This window comes from Atta cephalotes (genome assembly GCF_000143395.1).
Source record: "Atta cephalotes unplaced genomic scaffold scaffold00075, whole genome shotgun sequence".
Lineage (NCBI taxonomy): Eukaryota > Metazoa > Arthropoda > Insecta > Hymenoptera > Formicidae > Atta > Atta cephalotes.
Window position 1 is genome coordinate 819,990 of NW_012130139.1, and position 19,637 is coordinate 839,626.

A 19,637-nucleotide genomic window follows, 5' to 3' on the forward strand; every position below is an offset into this window, starting at 1 on the left:
TACTATATATATATATATATATATATATATATATATATATATATATATATATATATATGTATCCTACATAAAATTTAATACAATACTGTATTAAATATATTACATTAAATTTATTATGTACTTACATAATATACATTTTAATGTAAGTATATTATTTAGTATGTTACATTTATTTTATATCCCAAAATCATTGAAAATCTTCTAATCAATTCTTCTATAATTTTTGAATAATTTTCATTGTGAAAATATTTTATATATTATTATTAATTATTTAGAAACATTTGATATATTAATATAAATTTTGCCGCATTAATGTTTAATACTAAAATAATATTTAACACTAAAATTAATATTCGATTACATTATAATATACAGTATAATTTATTACATCGTAACAAATTATCCTCATTATGTGTTGAAATTATTGTACAATCTAATGTTGATTATTGTTTAATAATTAATATAATTGATCGCATAGAGGTAATGATAAGCGCGAAAAATTATGAAACTATTAAATCGATTCGCATATTGACGGAAAAAAAAAAAAAAAAATTGCTCCAGGTGAGGCTCGAACTCACAACCCCGGCATCGCTCACGAGAAACTGCTCTATAAGTACCGTGCGCTAACCAATTGCGCCACTGGAGCTGTTGAAATTGGTCGTCGTAAACGGGACTCTTCAGTGATAGTATCACTAATACCGAAAGCTCTTGTTCTTATTTGATATATTATCAATTTGCGCATCATAAATGATTTTAACATTTTTACAAAAATCGAGTTGAAATAGAAACAAATTTAAATTTCTCGAATAGTCGCCCAACATATTCATGTATTTATGTATCATATTTATTTGTTTTATTACACGCTCGACTTCATCTATTTAATTCACAAGGAAATTGATGACGTTTATTTGACACTCATGGCTAATTGTATTTTATCGTTACTTGATTTTTCAACTGAATCTGCACTTTCCTTTAAAAATGCAATAGGTACATTTAGGAAGAGAGAAACGCAGGTATAGAATTTGTAAAAAATACTGAACAAACGAAATTAAAGAATATACTTTTGTTTATTAGTCGAATATCCTCGAGCCTACAAAGTTAATGATAGGTGAATGACAGGATTAAAACGAAACAGATTTAGGTCATATTTAGGTTAGAATAGAAAGATAGAGAGAGAGAGAGAGACAGAGAGAGAGACAGAAGATAGAAAAAAGTGCAGAAAGTGCAATTGAAAGGAAACATCGCTGATGTTCAGGTTTTCACATCGTAAAGTTTAGATTGTGCATATTGCGTGATCGATCGCACATTGCATTTCGCATCTGCAAGGAAATGAGGCCGAAAGATCAGCGAATTTCAGGAAAAATATAAACAAATAGAGCGAGAAAGGAAAGCCATTAGAACGAAGACTGTGAGAAACGGAAATTGACAACACTAGCTGCGACAGCACACACTCTTCTATTAAATACATTTTGACAGTCGTGTGAGAAAAAGGAGGATTCACCACCGATCCTGAGACCGCGCCTCACCGTCACGATCATCACCCCAAAGGATGTCATGTATGTAAATCGCGGTGACATGCGATGACACGAGGCGGGAGGAACGCGAGGAAATGCCACGTAACAGCGCAGTAGCATGCTTGTTTTTTAGAACCGAAATATTCCTGCTTGTCGCGACATTAATTTCCCGTCGACGGTTTATGTCGGCTTAGAGAACACGCGCGGTTTCATAACTTAATTTTGCTGTATGTATTTTGCAGGCACTCTGTTTTTTTTGCATATTCTACACATTGTAAAGATTACATTGTATTTGCATCTTGTACAGTAAAGCTTATGACTTATTCTATTTCCCTTGTAGGCATAAAACATGAGCTGGTTTGATGCCACGGGATTTGCCAATTTGGCAAAGTCTGCTTTGAAGGGAGCACAGAAGACCATAGACAAAGCTTTGGATATCAAGGAGGAAGAACCAAAGGTGATTCAATCGCATGCAGTGGAAACTTCAGATTTTTTTACTAGTTGGGGAGTACAGAATGAACAGGAGACCAGCAAACGTGATAGCAATCCACAGAAACAACCCAACTCAAGTAGTATTTGGGGTAGCTTTACAGGCTCGTTTTTTGAACCTGCAAAAGTAGATGGGAATGGATGGAAGACTATCAAGCATTCCAAGTCTTTGCAAAATACTACCAATCGAGATGAACAACACAGCATGGTGTTTTCTACTTCAGTTCCTGAAAAATTGGTGACAAAGGACTCAAAGTCTGCAATAGCAAAGAGTGAGTCTGTACATAAGGAAGATAAAGGAGAGTCTAGTGCTATCAGTGAATCTGTAAATACTAATCATAGCGTATCTAAAGAATCTAATGAAAAAACTATGTCAGAATCTTGTACATTATCAGAACAATCGTCCCTAGACAATGTTGTTTCTATTAGTACCGATAAGACTAAAAGTGCCAGTTTAGATTTGGAACAAGTATACTATTCGCCAATGGCGGACAATACCGACAGTGATTCTACGACAAGTCCTGATAGGGAAGAAGAAAGCCAATATGACAACGAAGTGGCATCAGAAAGTAATGATATCAATCATACGTTGAATCCCACTAATGTGTTCCACCAAGTACCTAATGTTTCCTCCGAGAGCGATAAGAAAAGCCTAGAGAGTGTGGAGATACTTGGTTCGCAATCTAACACCGATTGCACTACCACACCGGAATCAGATCCTAATTCTGTTACTAATTCATTAAGTCCTTCTGTCATTGATATCAAGGTAAATTCCGAATCGGTGGAGATACTGCCCGATAGTTTGGTAACATCACCGAGCTCCGTAGAGATCCTCGGAGATTGGAAAAGCGATAGCAGTCCTTATCTATCTCCAATAGATCAAAAAAATCTAGAGTCTTCTTCTGTTCTGGGTGAAGATGAATGCGCTACTCCATGCATAGACTGCGCTGACATGTTACAATCGCCAAGAGATCAATTCGCGGAAGCTTCATCGTCTGACATCTCACCGTATGAATCTCCGATGGAGGAGATCAAAACGTTGAACATCAGTCCATATCCTAACAGTGTTGATAGTACACCGTCACCCAATACGTTTTCTAGCTTGGACACGAATAAAAGTTTGTCAGACGCGACAAATAATTCAAAAACCTCCCCTGAAAGCGTTGAAGTGATACCGGACATAGAAGAAGCAGACGAAGTGAGCTTGGCCGAAGATTCTTACACTTCTGCTTCTGAAGGTACAATCATGACAGTATTTGAACCGTTACAACAAACGGATACGACTAAAAATAAGATGGAATTGAGCGATATAAAGATACCTACAAAGATGCACGATTCATGTCCGGATGATAGGCAAATCTCAACAAAGGCTTGCATAGAAAATAAATTAAACTTAAGTCTTGATTCACTGAAAGAAAAACATAATTTGCATCTGACACTTGAGCCAATTACCACACAACCAATTCGCAAATTGGATCATTTGGAAGGAGTAAATGAGAAATCGGATGTTTCCAGCTTTTCCCAATTAATGAATACTACTATAGAACCACCGGATCCAGATAGTCAAATCGAAAACCTAGAAGAGACAAAAATGATTGAGAGCAATACTGACCAATATTTTATATCTACCGATTCGAGCAGGGAAGGTACCTTAATAGAGAGCAGTTCAGAGGATAACGCAACATTAATCTGTACGAATGATTCTAAAGTCCTAGAGACGCCTTTAACTACTAGTTCTTACGTGAAGACTATGTTAGCTGATGCTATGGTCGAAAAGAGTGAAATGACTGATATGGAGACCCATTGCACGGAAGTACCGCGAGAAAATTCGCCTATATCGTCAGAAAGGTATTATTTAATTTACATATATTTTATTCAAATTTAATCATTTTTTTTTATCTAAGATCTTTTTTTATAGTCGTTCCGATCTTGTAAAAATTGGATCTGATCAAGCCAGTGGACATACAAGTGGAGACGAATTAGAAACTACAACATCGAGTGACATCGAAATAATATCTAGGTACGAATATAATATGTTTCGTATTTAAAATTCAATGTATCAATACTTAATATATTATTTGTCAACAGTCCTAACGGAGATTCAAGTTCGACTCAATCGCGACAGAGTCCGGCAAAATTGCAATTGAGTAAAGGTGGTGATTTGTTAACAAAAACTTTAAAGACTCGAGGTCATTCTCGAGAACTGAGCGAAATTAGCGTAGGATCGGATGAAACAAATATGGAAATTGAAAAATTATTGAAACGAATACAGGAGATGACCGAGATTTTAGAAGCGAGAGAATCAAAGTTAATCGACGTAAGCAGGATAAATATGGAATTACATGAACAAAATACAAATTTAATGAAGTAAGATTGTCGTAATTATCTCAAAATATCATTCTATCTTCATAACAGATATCATGAACAGATATGTTTCACAGACAGCTCGAGAATTTTGAAAAACATGCGGAGCAAAATCAAAATATCAATCAAATCACAGATGAATATACGCAACGTCTGTCGGCACTGGAGAGGAAATTTCAACAAGCGATAAGGGAACGTGATCAATTGAGAAAAAATTTAGATCAGTTGAAGTTGGAAGCGGCTTCGCGTTTATCATCACAGGAAATGTCTAGCATAAATGCCGAGAAGGATGAAATTATAAAGGAGCTTCGCGAAGAAGGCGAGAAACTCAGCAAACAACAGCTTCAACACAGCAACATTATAAAAAAGCTGCGCGTAAAAGAGAAAGAGACTGATGCAACGATAAAGAGTCAAAAGTATTTAAATTTTTTTTGCTGTTTTAATTATATTAAAAATAAATGATGACAGCAAATGATAATTATATTTATCGCAATTTTTACTTTATTATTTTTCTAGAGAGCAAATAGAGGAACAAAATACAGAATTGGAGAGATTGAAACGATCGTTGTATGCGAAGGAGGAAGTAGAGCGTAGCCAAATAGAAGCCGTTCACACGTTGACAGCGAAAACGAAGAAACAAGAGAAAGAGATACTAATGTTACAAGAAAAATTGGATAATACGATGCATAAGATGGAGGCCTTCAAGAAGAGCTTGGATGCTGCAAAAGTGTAAGTATAGAATTATTAATTGATTCTAAAACGAAATGAGTTTTATAATAAAAATTTCTCTATATAATAGAGACTTAGCAGAAACAAAGAAAAAATTGCTAGTTACTGAAGAGGATTTAAAAGAAGCTGTAGATAACGCGGGGGAATCGTGCCAATTGTTTGCACAAGTGGAGGATTTAAAGTTAAAATATCGTCAAGCTGAAGAAGCACACGTCAAGTAAACATGTATTAGTTACACTATTCATCATATAAATAATTTTAATTCTAATATTATTCATTTTTTACTGTATAGAAGGGAAGAATTTTTCAAGCACGAAAACAACGAATTACTTAAACGATTAGAAGCGGCAGAGACTAGAAGTGAAGAGTTTTCTGAATCCGTCTCGATAGCAACAAAACCTTTATTAAGACAGATAGAACAGCTTCAAGCGAACTTATTACATAAATCTAATAGTTTCATGAAGCAGGAGAAGATTTTATCGGAAAAAAATATCGAATTGCAATCAAAAAACGAGAATTTAATCGAGATGGATCGTCTTCTGAGAGAAGAGAATGTTAATCTGAAATCCAAAGAATCTCATTTAGAATCGAAGATCAATTTAAAAGAGAAAGAAAGATTGAAATTGCAAGAATTTCACGATAAATTAAAAGAAGAAAACGAGAAATTATTAGAGCAAAATAAAGAGTAAGCGTTTAGAATACATAGACATATATTTTTGATGAGATGTGATAATATTCAATTTATAACAAAATTCAAATTGCAGACACCAAGATGCGATAAACACTCTCGAGCAGACACATTCCAATTATATACAGGAACTGAAGAGAGAAATAAACGCACTAGAGAATAAATTAGCAGTTGAAAAGGCAGCGACTGACGCAGAACGGAGAAGAAATAACGCAATATTGGAACAACAGCAAAATACTGACGAAGAATCACGATTTAGTCCTACTCTCAGTATAGGACAAGAATCCGTCAGCAGTGCAAATAGTGCCTGGCCAGGTGTATGTATAAAATCACGATTTATAATTATTATAGAAATTACAATTGACAATTACATAATGCAAAATTTACTTTTTATAGTTTAGCGATTCAGTATTTGATAATAACTCCGGCAGATTTCCTCCAATACCGTATGAAAGCATTATAACGGGTTCGAGTAGTACGTCAATCTTTGAGAACTTGCAAGCGCAATTAAAACAAAGAGATGGTGAGCTTATGTATTGTACATATATATATTGATATCGTTAATTTTGTTTTTCCTTATTTAGTCACTAATCTTGATTTCATCTTTTCATCCCAGGTGAGATACAGCAACTTCAGTGGGAATTGTCTCGACGAAATACAGAGAGGGATGCACTGAACTCAGAATTAGCAACATTAACTTTGAAAGTAGAGGATTTGAGCGCCAACATCGCGGAAGCACAAGCACTCAACGCAAGTCTTAACGAAACCCAAACCAGATACGATGCGTTGCTACAAATGTATGGCGAAAAGGTCGAGGAGAATCAGGAGCTACGACTGGATCTCGAGGACATTAAGGAGATGTACAAAATGCAAATTGATCAACTTTTAAAACGACAGAATTAATTGTGCTGAAAATATAAAATTATATCGGAAACGAAGACTTACACGCAGCCTACAATTCTCTATGAAACTTTAATTATACACACGCACTTCAGCATGTTTTATCATATAATCAATTTGTCTATTGTATTTCTAGTAAGATTCGGCGTATAACAAAGTTTTATAGTGGACGACTTTAATAATACATATAGTCTAATGTAGAAAATGTATTTATATTATTTAATGCAAACGGAAATTTGTGATAAAGGATTTAGATGCCGATTAAGATTTCGAATGAAATTCTTTCTGTGAAGTTAAATATGATATAAATATATATTTATTGAGGATTAGATGAGAGAGATCTTTAAAAAATGTAAAAGAGGTATCAAAACTTAACATATCTTTTTGTCTTTCTGCATTGTTACAATTATTATTTCTTGTATAATTATATTATTGTTTCATATATACTTTAATTTTACTATTTAATATCAGGGAGGACTATGTGATATTGGATTGTATTATACAATGTTTAAATATATAATGTATATAATATATTGAGAAAATGTACTTTATCAAATATAGTGATATAAATATAGTGATTAATAATTCCTTTATTGCACTAAATAACGTAAATTATCAAATTCATATTTTTTATGCCTTTATAAATGTCGGAAATGTAATATGTTGAACATAATTTCGGTAAATGATGTAGAAATCTGTAATACGTTTAATTTTAAATATTACAACTGATGGATTTACGGTGCGTAGTAATTGTCTGTTTCATGTCTATGCATGATATCACGCTTGCTTTGGTTATATTTAGAACAGTCCAGTGCGACAAGATGCACCGCCCGTGGAGATCCGCGATTACTCGTGCATTTCAAATGTCATAATTTTTCGGCAAAATCATTCGCGGTTGCTCTCTAAATTCCTCGTTCATTCTTACCAAAGTTCTGATTTTAATTATCTCGGTTAATTTTTATTATTCTGTGAGTATATATCGAAATTATAGATGTGTATGTCTCTTTCTCTCTCTGACATATACATTCCTCGATATTTTTCTTCTCGATATGAATCATTTACTCGATTTTGAAAGATATATATTGACTTTATAAAATTCTATTACCACAATTAATTGTCATTTAACGTCATATATTGTTTATAATATAATTTAAGTATGAGAAAAATGTATTATTAAATTATAAATTTCAAATTATGTTTTATATAGATATATTTTATTTTGCGCGCGCAATTGTATATATTTTAAGCCCACTTTTGCAAAATGTGATACATTATAAAAGCAAAACTATTTTTTTAAAAGCAAAACTAATTTGTTTGTATATTTAATTCTCGACTAAATTCTTTAATTCTCGATTAAAATATTTTACATTTATAGGTTAAAATTATGAAAGATATACATATGCATTGAAACAATAAAAAAATTTAAGAGACATACTCTTTAATATATAATATGCTTTACTAGAATTGTGCTTTAATAGAAGTATTTAACATGGAAGACTTGGCTTCGATAAAAGGACAAATTGTTAATTCACAGAAGAAAAGGAGGCCAGACGTAATACTGCATACCAGAAATGTAATGATTCCCATTCTAAAACCTGTGCCTTTTAAGCAGAGCTGTAACATGTCCTTTTTAGAAAGCAGGTGTCAGATTCTGAGAGCAAAACACTACAATAACAATACTGCATTGCTGTTTTCAGAGATACCCTTGCATACATTATATGATCCCTTGGAAAACTCGCTCGAGGTCAATCCAAATTTATATATTCTAGAAAATATTTCTCTTTTTCCTTGTCTTATTACATACTTTTGAATGCAATCTCGAAAAATACTAACAATTTTGTTTAATATATTAATATATATTCATCTGTATCTGAAACTTGAAACTATAGGTACAAAGAATTGGTCACTGGAAATCCAAGAATCAAAGTACAAAATATACTATTTTTGGAAAAACTGATTCTGCAAATATTAAAAAAACCAGTGCTTCGCAAAACTCATATCCATCTAAGAGATCCTCTCGCAAGAAAAAGTATAATGTATTACAATTTCCTAATACAGTGCTTGCGCAACCTGAATCATCGACAAACGAAGATTTACACAAGGCAAGTTCAAGATCTATAAAATTATCAAGGAAGTGTGATCTATCGCAGATAGAAAGACAGACAAAACACAAAGCCATGTTTACACTTTTGCCAAAAATGGAAACATCAATTAGTAATGTCATGGGCAAAACAGTTGTATCATCACCAAATCAATCATTCTATGACACTACCTCCGCAGTGTCGACACAGTCGGTGTCAAGCTTAAAGATCAGAAATAAAAAAACGTTTCCAAATGTTATAAATAGGGAAAAGTCAGTACCTAATTTAGTATCGAATCATTTGCATCCTATTACCAGCGAATATGAAATAAATGTTTTACATTATGAGAATGATATTCTGTCAGGAAATAACTTCCCACAGTTTGTACAATCTCATTTGAAATCCACTAACACAAATTCCAGTTTAGTTAAAATTCAGAATGACAATACTGCTAATGTAGAGAGAAATGCAATGAAAAGTAATAAAAGGGACGAAGATAAAATTGTTAGTAACATGAAACATTCATGGAAAATGAAGGATTGGATGTCACCGTCTCAAAGAAAAAAATATGACAACGCAAGTGAAATAAAAATTATTGGGAGGAATGATAAAAGCCCTTATGACTGTAAAATAAAATATTCTTGGCAAATTATTGGAACAAGCACGCAGACATCATATACCTTATTACAAGATTTATTAAATAATGCCATTATGGAAGATAATAAGTCTTTATATAAAAAGTGCAGCATTAAATATTCCTGGCAAATTATAGGGATTAGTACGCAAGCGTCTTTGCAAGATTGTAACGACTCAGATTATTGGAGCGGAATATTACTGACACCGAGTAAGAATTATAATGAAAACAAAGCTAAAATTGATAATAATGAAATAGATCATGCTGAACAAGATTATGCGAGATATCCAAAAGGAAAATTGAAGAAATATTTGATATTGAACAATCAACAAATTCAAACTTTCGCTGAGAAAGAAATTCAAGTTGATTGCAATGCAAAATATTCTTGGCATAAGATGATTAAACAATATCTGTAATTAATAAAAAAATGCAATTTGCGAAATAATATTTATATGTATTTAAATATTATCGATAATTGTTTATATTAATTCAAATCGTTAATTATTTTTTCCAGATATGGAACAGATTTCAGAAGCACTGAAACAAAAGCTGTCAGATAAATTGGAACTAGAGCAAATCGACAATTATCACGGATTATTACACAAATACACGATAAAACCACTAATGCCAAATATTTCTAGTAAAATTTCTGCGATATCCGATAACGGCAATGAAAAGACGAAGAAGGAAGAACTTCTGATGCGATTAACTTATGCATTAAACAAATTAAATCAATATGAACGAAATATCGAAAGTAAAAAAAGTATAGAAACATCATGTCTTGATGCAAAAGATACTTTAGCACAGAAAGGAGTCGTATTGCCACGGAATGTGGAAGAAAATGTCAAAGGCATTATACAATCTGCACAGGAATATATAGCGAAATTGGATTATCAATTGAAAGATCTCGACAATGCTGATCAGCAGGTAAATAGATGCTCTTAAAATTTATTGACTTTATTTTATTAAAATTGCTACTTATTTTTACGGTGACTGCAATAACATAAAAAAATTGTTTTGTCAGATAGAAAATAGTATGATGAGAACATTAAAAGATATAGACGGGACATTTCAATCTTTATTAGATGATGTATGCCATGAAATTAATAAGAGACGTGAGCTGTTGATACTGGAGACAGAAATTCACAAACATGAGAGTCTAATACCCTTGAGGGCTTGTAGAAGGGAAGTAGAGGCACAGCTGCAAAATGCACAGAATATTATATCGATGAGCGAAGGTATTCTACAGCATCCATATCGATATACCGTAAACGGATTTGGAAAGATAATTTCTGCAAGTAATGATATAGGCAGGTGAGAACTTTGTGATGGTAATTTAAGAATTAAATATTTCTCAGAAATACATGTTTTAATTTCATTTCTAAGGATCCCAGCAGTGCCATATTCCGAGGAGCTTCCAAATATAAACTTTGATCGTCCATTGAACTCGTACAAGGAAGAGATTACAGAGCAGATATCGAAATTTGGCTGCATTTCTCGCACAATACCTGTTCAGATAATGAACATTGAAGAGAGACCGGCAGGTTTATTCGTTAAATGGCACGTAACTAATCCGGAGTATTTTGCCGAGGAGCAGATATTTATTGTAGAGAAAGCTAATGGGGAGATTCTCGATTCGGCATCGAACAAATTTGAGACGGTGTATAAAGGATCCGAGACTTCTTGTTTTATTAGAAATATACCTGTTGATCAATTAATTACACTCAGAGTTAGAATACAAGCAGACAACATCGCAAGGAGTATACATCACGTCACACGGACTTCTATACCGCCATATAGTATGTATAGAGAAAGTGGGCGATCTGTATTAAAAATAAAGCTTTCGTAATTCTTATATAGATATTTTACTTACATTTGATTTATTTTTGAAACCATGAAACTTTTGACTTTATTTTAATCTGATTTAAATATTTAATATTATAAATCTGATCTAACACAGAGTTTTGAACTAGGAAAAGAATACTTTAAAAATTTTGCATTTCATGTAAAATTTATTAATGTAAATAATAAAAAAACTATTTTTAATTACAGGCTGGGAACTTGATAACAAGAATTATATGATCACTAACGGTAAAATTGCTGCAAAAGTCACGAATATTATAAGCACACTGTTCTCACAAGGTCCTCAATTCGATGAGAATCACATAATTGAATTCAAGGTAACTATATACAATACCATTTTATTTACATTTTTTTCATTGTACGTTACATTTTTTTCTACGTTTCAATTTGTCTATCATAGTTTTTAGAAGTTTCACAAGAAGGAGATGATGACGAAGGTATTGCGTTAGTTTATGATCCGCAAGGTAGTAATGATACCTTAAAAAGAGCAGCGTCGCTAATGATCACACCTCAAGGCAAAATCTTCATGGACGGTGATGAAAAACTGATGCGCCTGCCAAGAATGCGTTTCGGTGCGGTTATTATGATTTCTGCCTTCCGGAAAAATGCTCACATATTGCGAGTGAATATCGAATCTGAAAATAAATGTGTTACATATGACTGGCATGTACAAACGCCGCTGTATCTTGCCGCTCGGTTTACAGAGTCCAAAAAATGGCATTTGAAGATTGAATAAAGATGAGAGATATTTATCTTTATTTACGCGCAAATTTGTCTTTATTACAGAATACAAGGTGCACAATGTAATTTTGTAGCAATAAAAACAAAGTGCCTTACTGTAGGAAAGTATTGTATTCAACCAGAACATCCTCTGCAGCCACAATGTATGCATTCCACTATTCGACCTTCCTCAAGTTTACCTTTTGGCACTCTGCAAATACAGTTTGTACCGAAATTCGTGTCCCTCGTCTGAATGCAGCGCAGACAGCACAAATTTTCATAGCCAACCTTTTTCCACTTGGCGATTAAATTTTTGTCAGCAATATTTTCATTCAAACAATAATCATACAATTCTGAAATAAGTAAAAGCGTAAAGAAACCAGATACATCTTTTAAATCCTTTTTAATGATTAATCTTTTAAATCTGTTTTTTTTTATGATATTTAACTTACCGCGACTAATCGCCTTTCTCCTGTAAAACAAGTCATATATATATCGAGATTTCTGATGATGTATTTTGAATATCGGCCATAAGGATTCCTGTTTTCTCTTGCCTTCATGAGGCTCCGTCTCGGCTGTAAAAAAAGAAAAAAAATCGCTTAAAACATCCTTCCTGTTAAAATGAAACAACTAATCTAACCTCGCAAAGAGCAAAACACTTACCTTCGCGCATCTTTTGCTCCAATTCCTCCAGAGTCGGTTCGATTAGCTCCCAACCATCTGGAGGCGGTTTCTTGCTTCGTCGTACTTTTGGCATGATTTATTTTCAAATAAATATTATATTTCAAAGAGTTTCTATCAATAAACAGCGATACACTATTTCATAAAGGTGCCTTTTCATGCTGACGCTCGGTGTCGATTTTCGGTGTCAAAATAAGTCACGTGATAGAAATTGACGAATATCAAGCGTCAATTTTGATCACGTGAACTATTTTGACGCTAAATATAAACGTTGAGCATGAAAAGGTACCTTAATCGATATATCATAGACAGAATAATAACTAGAGAACATGCGAGATGTTAACGACCGCTTTTCTATCTCGCTCCCACTCAACTATTTATCGCATACGCATTTTTATAACATTTCTTTTATTCACGTATATGGCAGTGTGTACGTGCATGATTAGCGAGATATTTGAAAGAGTGGATTAGAGTGGATATTAGCACAATTATTTTATCAGTATACTCATCTCTGTATATATATATATAATGTAGAATACATTTCGCATGAAATTACAGCCACATCAATTGTAACTACATATATAGACGATTTTGTATACAGAATGTCCTAAAATGTTATCGAACGATTTAAGTTTTTTACAAAGAAATTATGAAAAAAGAAAATAATCGTCGTTGACGAGATGATTTTAGCGATTTGAATCTGATGTGAACGAGTAGTATATAATTCTTATATATTCCGATTTTAAATTAATAATATAACGAAAAATTAATCTAAGACAATGATTATAGTTTCATAATTAAGACTCGTGATGCAAATTTGCAAATTTCGGAATTTTTTTCTAAAATCCGCAAATCTATTTCATAACAAGCGACTCCATTTTTGCTCAACGCAAAATGCGTGACTAATAACGTATATGGTTATTATCGGACACCTTGTATAATAGTAAGTATTAAAAAAAGGACCGGCAATATCACCCAATATTATCTGTGACATCCAAGTAATGTGACGAATGGTGACGAAGTCGTAATCTCAAGAGGGTTACATACGCATTTATTTCTTGCCTTGATTGTCATTGACAATGCCACTCGGCTTTAGCCATCACTGAGATTAATATTTTACCTTTTGTACAAAAATCGTCACAGAAGAATGGGTCAACGAGTCTCAAGAACGGATTTCGAATGGGTTTATACGGAGGAACCGCATGCCTCGCGGCGTAAAATAATTCTAGGTAGATATGAAACTTGCAAGAAGACTAGGATGTGTGATATTTAATTATTTTTATTTTTATTATAAATATTTGAATGCTGCTCTTGGAATATTAGACACATAATTGTAAAATTGGAAAGATACGCATAATTCGATTAGAGACCACGCCTATTTTGAGGACTATTTGCTCGAATATTCTTTATATGAAAACAGCACCGCAAAATATTAATTGAATTTAAAGATGTTTATGATATTTTTAATTTATTGTTGTTTAAAATATAAAGTATCATTTTTGAGATATGAGATGTTTAAATATTTGTTTATTCAGCAGTAAATGATATCATACTGATATGTGAATAACACAACTAAGTAAATTTATTGTAATTATTTGATATTGTACAAATTTATACTGGAATGTATGAGAGGAAAAATTCAACAAGTCTAATTAAAATAATATTATTTTAGAAATGTATTTTATGTTGATTTTCATGTATAGTTTACTAAATTTTATAATTTTTACAGTAAAATTAAATAAAATTAAATATTGTATTTAAATTAATCATATTAAAATATATTACTTTAATCAATAATTAACTTTTTTAATAATAATTTTTGAAATATTTTTTCTTTTAGAGAAATATCCACAAATTAAGCAATTGTTTGGATATGATCCAAACTTCAAATGGGTTGTTACTGGGATGGTATTAATACAGTTCCTATCATTCTTTATTGTTAAAGATTTGAGTTATTCCAAACTCTTGTTATTAGCATATTGCTTTGGAGGTGTAATAAATCACTCTCTTATGCTTGGTACGTATATATTTTATTCATTATATTTACATTTTATTCAATACAGTAAAGTTAGAATTTATCAAGCATTATGCTAATGTTTAATACATTAATATTTGTAGTATATGTATTATGCTAATTTGTGTTATGATTTGTTTTGCAGCAATACATGAAATATCTCATAATCTTGCCTTTGGACATGCCAGACCTATGGCTAATCGAGTATTTGGTTTTTTTGCAAATCTGCCAATAGGAATACCAGTATCTATCAGTTTTAAAAAATATCATCTTGAGCATCATCGTGTGAGTATTACAAGAAATGATAAAAATTGATAATAAATGTTGCATTATCTAGTAATTTAATATGTTTTGATTTAATTTATATTTAAGAGATATACTTTTTGCATTTTTAGTATCAGGGAGATGAAAAATTAGATACAGATTTACCAACATTATTAGAAGCGAAATTATTTTGTACAACTTTTGGAAAATTCTGTTGGATATTGTTGCAACCTTTTTTTTATTCATTTCGACCTCTTGTAACTTATCCAAAAGCACCAATTTCATTGGAATATATAAATTTAGTTATACAATTGATATTTGATGGTTGTGTATGGTATTTTTTCGGTAAGTTTCAAAATTGTAAAATATCAGGATGCAATTTATATTAATAATATAAATTAGTAGAAATTGTGAAATTCAATTACTAAAAAATAAAATCTGGTTTTTAGGTGGTAAAGTACTATTTTATTTGCTTTTTGGCTCTATTATGGCAATGGGATTACATCCTGTAGCAGGTCACTTTATATCGGAACATTACATGTACAAAAAAGGTTTTGAGACTTACAGTTATTATGGTCCTCTAAATTTCATTACTTTCAATGTTGGATACCACAATGAACACCATGACTTTCCTGCAGTGCCTGGTTCGAGATTACCAGAAGTATATCAAAATATTCATTATAGCTAGATGTAATTGTTATACACAATATAACTATAATGTTTATTATTTCAATGTTTTTTACATAGGTAAAACGTATAGCCGCAGAATTTTACGATAATTTACCACAGCACAATTCATGGGTTTCTGTTTTGTATGATTTTGTGATGGATCCTGAAATCGGGCCGTATGCAAGAATGAAGAGAAGGCATCGAGGATTAAATTGACAGAATTTTTTAATTCTCCTTAGTTTTTCTAAAAATATACTACATAAGATTTATACATCACTAATTCTGCATATTGTTATGCAGAATTGCATATTATAGCACAATTTAAAAATTGTATTCAGAAAAATGAAGTATGAGAGTTACATGCTGAGAGACTTGTAAGCTATTGCGTGCATAATTGTAATATAAATTTCTGAAAAATTTAGAGGTAATATATATTATGGGCAAGCAACTTTTCAATGTTTCTACTAAGTTATTTTCACAAAGGTTTTTAGATCTAATTTTCATGGAAATCTATTTCTTGAAATCTAAGTCACTAGACTATGCTGTCAGTAACTTTTGATTAATTATTCATTTAATATGCGTCGAAATTTTTCAATTCATAAAAATTGGATTTTAATCATTTGAAACAATTTAATCAGTATTATCAGTATTATATAGTCAAAAGTGCTATATATATTTTACAGAATAAAATGGATCTGTGATATAAAAATATATATTGTATACTTTTATGTATAATATAACGATTTTAATAGATGGTATTGTTATCAAAAACTTACAATTAGATCATCTTACAGAGAAATGCATGATGTACGTCATATAACACAAAATTGTACATATTACTTCAATGAGAAACTGTAATAATTCATAGACTATTTGTCAAATAATTGTATATTTTCCAATAAATTTAAAAGCATTAAAATGGAACGTATATAAAATTTCTAAAAGTTTTTTCTTTATTTTAATTTATTTTATATCAAAGAGGCTTATATCCAGAAAACAAAAGTCCAAATTCGAGCCACAAATCATGAGTTAATCGCATTGAACACTGAGCCACTCAGCGTCCCAAAAGATCTGGTTGTGGCTGTGAAGAAAATTGTTCGTCACGGGTTATGTGATTGCTTGCGCGCGCGCGCGCGCGCGCGCGTGTGTATGTGAGTTTCGCCAGGCGGACGTCTGATTCTGCGCTGGTTGACTATTCAGGCGCCTTTAAAGAGCACATTGAAGCACACGTGTGTGATTTGAAGAAAATATCAATTAAAATATTTAAGATTTATTAAAAGTACTTGCACATAAACTGATTGCACTTTGTATGCAAAATATGTTTGCGCTAACCACGTTTAAATGAATGATCTAAATAAAATAATCATTGTTAGAAAAGATTTATCAATGATTTTAAGGTTAATATGTAAGCATTGCTCTTTGTGTGTGTGACACGTTACATTATTTTATATTAGACAGCATTTTATTTGACAACAAAATTACGAATCTTATTTTACAATAAATATTAGAACACATTGTATTATATTACTTGCATATGTTATTATTCTTTTGGAAATTATTTCAGAATTTTTCTTAAAAGATGAAGAAAGAATTCGATGATAATTTCACTGATGAAACTACCACTGGTAGTGGTGTTAGACAGAAATGGTACGAGGAATATCAGAAGGCAGAAGGACCTTGCAAGCACTCCAAGTCTGAAGCTGACGTTCTGCATTTAAGGGATGAGGGAAAGAGGTATCTGGATGCAGAAACCACTGCCTTTCAGTTGAAACAATCCAGATCACATGATTCAGAGACGAAGTGGTTAAAAACTGCATTGCAACGAGGTACCACCTCGGATAAAATAGCAGCCAATATAGTGCTAGTGCAAGATAATCCCAAATATAATCTTAGTCGTCTGATATCCCTGATATCTCAAGTACGAGGTGCCAAACATAATCAATGTGGCATGATTATTACATCGTTGAAAGAACTCTTCCTGGAGGATTTATTGCATCCTAAATTTAAATTATTAAAATTAGAAGAACAGGACTTGGACAAGCTCAATATAGAGAATGAATCAGATTCCATTATTAAGACAAACACCGCTAGAAATAGATTGTTGGCACATTGGTATTTCGAGGATCAACTACGAGAACAATATGAACGTTTTGTTCTGAATCTTTCCGCGGTGGCTTCTGATACGGTAGATACAAATCGTGAGAAAGCCATATCTGCGATGAGTGGTCTGTTGATAGATAACTCCGAGCAGGAGCACAAGTTGCTGGAGTTACTTGTGAATAAACTCGGCGATCCAAGTAGTAAAGTTGGATCCAAAGCTGTATTTTGTATAAATAAATTATTGTATGAACATCCGAACATGAAACTCGTAATTTTGCGTGAAGTTGAAAAATTGTTATTTAGAAGAAATGTGAGCCAGCGTACTCAGTATTACGCTATATGTCTGCTATCGCAATATGTTCTGAATAAAAATGATGAGGAAGTAGCTGCTACACTGATAGAAGTGTATCTTGCGTTTTTCAAAGCGTGTTTGAAGAAAGGGGAACCTGATAGTAGAATGATGGCAGCAATTCTAATGGGTGTTAGTAGAGCATATCCTTTTGCCAAAATAGATTCGAAAATAGTAAATGAACACATTGATTCTATTTACAAAGTGGTACACCTTGGATCATTTAATGTCTCTCTCAATGCACTTAACTTGTTGCATCAGGTAAGTACCATGAAATAGCATTTGTTGCAACATATAAAATATTTGTTTTCAGTTTGTAATTGCATTTTCAGATAACAAGCAAGGATGAGTCTCAGGCGAACCGATTTTATTCAGCTTTTTATAGAAAATTATTCGATCGACAAATAGGAGTAGCGAATAAGCATGGGGTGTTTCTTAACTTATTGTATCGAGTTCTTCAGAGAGATCAAAGTATATTACGCTCATATGCTTTTATTAAAAGAATCTTGCAGATTACATTTTATTTTTCTGCGAATATGGTATGTGCCATGCTCTACATTGTCTCTAAAGTTCTTCAAGGACGCAAAGACTTAAAACACATATTGCTTGAGCCATGTAAGGCTATTAAAGTCGAGAATGATATATATGAAGTAAACGATAGCTTATCAGATACGGAAGACGTTTGTGTAATAGAAAATGAAAACTCTATTATGTTATCGAATATTATGATTGGTGCTGATAGCGAAACGAAATCGGATGTGAAGAAGGAAACAGAGGTAAAAGTTGAGATACAAGATATAAAATCATATGATCCTTTTTGTCGGAATCCTTTGTATGCGGGTGCAACCAAAGGACTCAACGCCGAGCTTGAAGCATTGTCTAGGCATTTCCACCCGAGCGTCTCTTTATTCGCGAATCAAATTATTCAAGGTAACAAATTGTATACAAATTTTCTATACAGATTTACATCGTTCACTATTATTTGACATATTTATGCATTTTTATATTTCAGGGAAACCGATCGAATATACAGGTGATCCTTTGGAAGATCTGACGTTGATTCGGTTTTTGGATCGATACGTTTTTAAGAATCCAAAAAAATTGGAGGCCAAAAAGGTACAGAAAAAGAATGATCCTTTGGCACAACGCGCCGGATATACGCCTAAGGGTATACGATCCCTTCCAGTCGATAGCGCAGCATATCTCGATGAGAGAGAGGAGCGAATACCAGTAGATGAGTTATTTTTATATCGATATTTGAAACAGAAAGATGAGATCAAAAAGCGTGTTAAGAGAGAAAATAACGAAGATGATGAAGACGCAGACAGTGTCAACAGTGAAAAGTTCAATGACATGTTGGATCATATGGGCGACGGCCAAGATTTCGATCAAGATTTCGATCAAGATTTCGACGATTTAGATATTGCTGCGGATATCCAACCTAGGAAGAAGAAAGGTAATAACATGTTTTTTTTGGCATAAATTTGTATAAAATAAGTTTCATTGAGATAAAAGGAAACTTGCTCAAGCTTCAATGTTTCGTGTGTGTGTGTGTGTGTGTGTGTGTGTGTGTGTGTG

General features: G+C 32.5%; 5 protein-coding genes and 1 non-coding gene across 6 annotated transcripts in view; 4 read left to right on the forward strand and 2 right to left on the reverse strand.

Annotated features, from left to right (window-relative positions):
* Positions 1-553: 553 nt before the first annotated feature.
* Trnai-uau lies at positions 554-646 on the reverse strand. Its single transcript is given in 2 exon segments — positions 554-589; positions 609-646. It is a non-coding gene; the product is annotated as a tRNA-Ile (tRNA).
* A 1,217-nt stretch (positions 647-1,863) lies between these two features.
* On the forward strand, positions 1,864-6,687 carry LOC105624281 (TATA element modulatory factor). The gene is made up of 10 exons (XM_012205639.1): positions 1,864-3,851; positions 3,922-4,023; positions 4,092-4,370; positions 4,445-4,783; positions 4,884-5,096; positions 5,167-5,313; positions 5,389-5,781; positions 5,861-6,101; positions 6,181-6,307; positions 6,401-6,687. The coding sequence occupies exons 1-10, from the start codon at positions 1,864-1,866 to the stop codon at positions 6,685-6,687; spliced, it is 4,116 nt and encodes a 1,371-aa protein (XP_012061029.1).
* A 1,486-nt stretch (positions 6,688-8,173) lies between these two features.
* Positions 8,174-11,998, forward strand: LOC105624283. The gene is given in 7 exon segments (XM_012205642.1): positions 8,174-8,428; positions 8,574-9,822; positions 9,905-10,326; positions 10,424-10,713; positions 10,786-11,198; positions 11,452-11,579; positions 11,663-11,998. Coding segments are annotated over 7 exon segments (3,093 nt in total).
* Positions 11,585-12,750, reverse strand: LOC105624282 (protein BUD31 homolog). The gene is made up of 4 exons (XM_012205640.1): positions 12,646-12,750; positions 12,435-12,557; positions 12,100-12,335; positions 11,585-11,897 (listed from the first exon to the last, which is right to left on the reverse strand). Exons 1-3 carry the CDS (start codon positions 12,737-12,739, stop codon positions 12,118-12,120), a joined length of 435 nt encoding a protein of 144 aa, XP_012061030.1. The 5' UTR covers positions 12,740-12,750; the 3' UTR covers positions 11,585-11,897; positions 12,100-12,117.
* A 1,060-nt stretch (positions 12,751-13,810) lies between these two features.
* Positions 13,811-15,826, forward strand: LOC105624284 (sphingolipid delta(4)-desaturase DES1). The gene is made up of 6 exons (XM_012205643.1): positions 13,811-13,892; positions 14,504-14,680; positions 14,823-14,962; positions 15,073-15,286; positions 15,391-15,602; positions 15,689-15,826. Exons 1-6 carry the CDS (start codon positions 13,811-13,813, stop codon positions 15,824-15,826), a joined length of 963 nt encoding a protein of 320 aa, XP_012061033.1.
* A 1,363-nt stretch (positions 15,827-17,189) lies between these two features.
* LOC105624285 (CCAAT/enhancer-binding protein zeta) overlaps positions 17,190-19,637 on the forward strand; it is a 3,223-nt gene continuing 775 nt past the window's right edge. The window contains exons 1-3 of the mRNA XM_012205644.1: positions 17,190-18,320; positions 18,392-18,989; positions 19,072-19,515. Coding sequence (XP_012061034.1) covers positions 17,190-18,320; positions 18,392-18,989; positions 19,072-19,515 — 2,173 coding nt within the window. The remainder of the gene's footprint in view (positions 18,321-18,391; positions 18,990-19,071; positions 19,516-19,637) is intronic.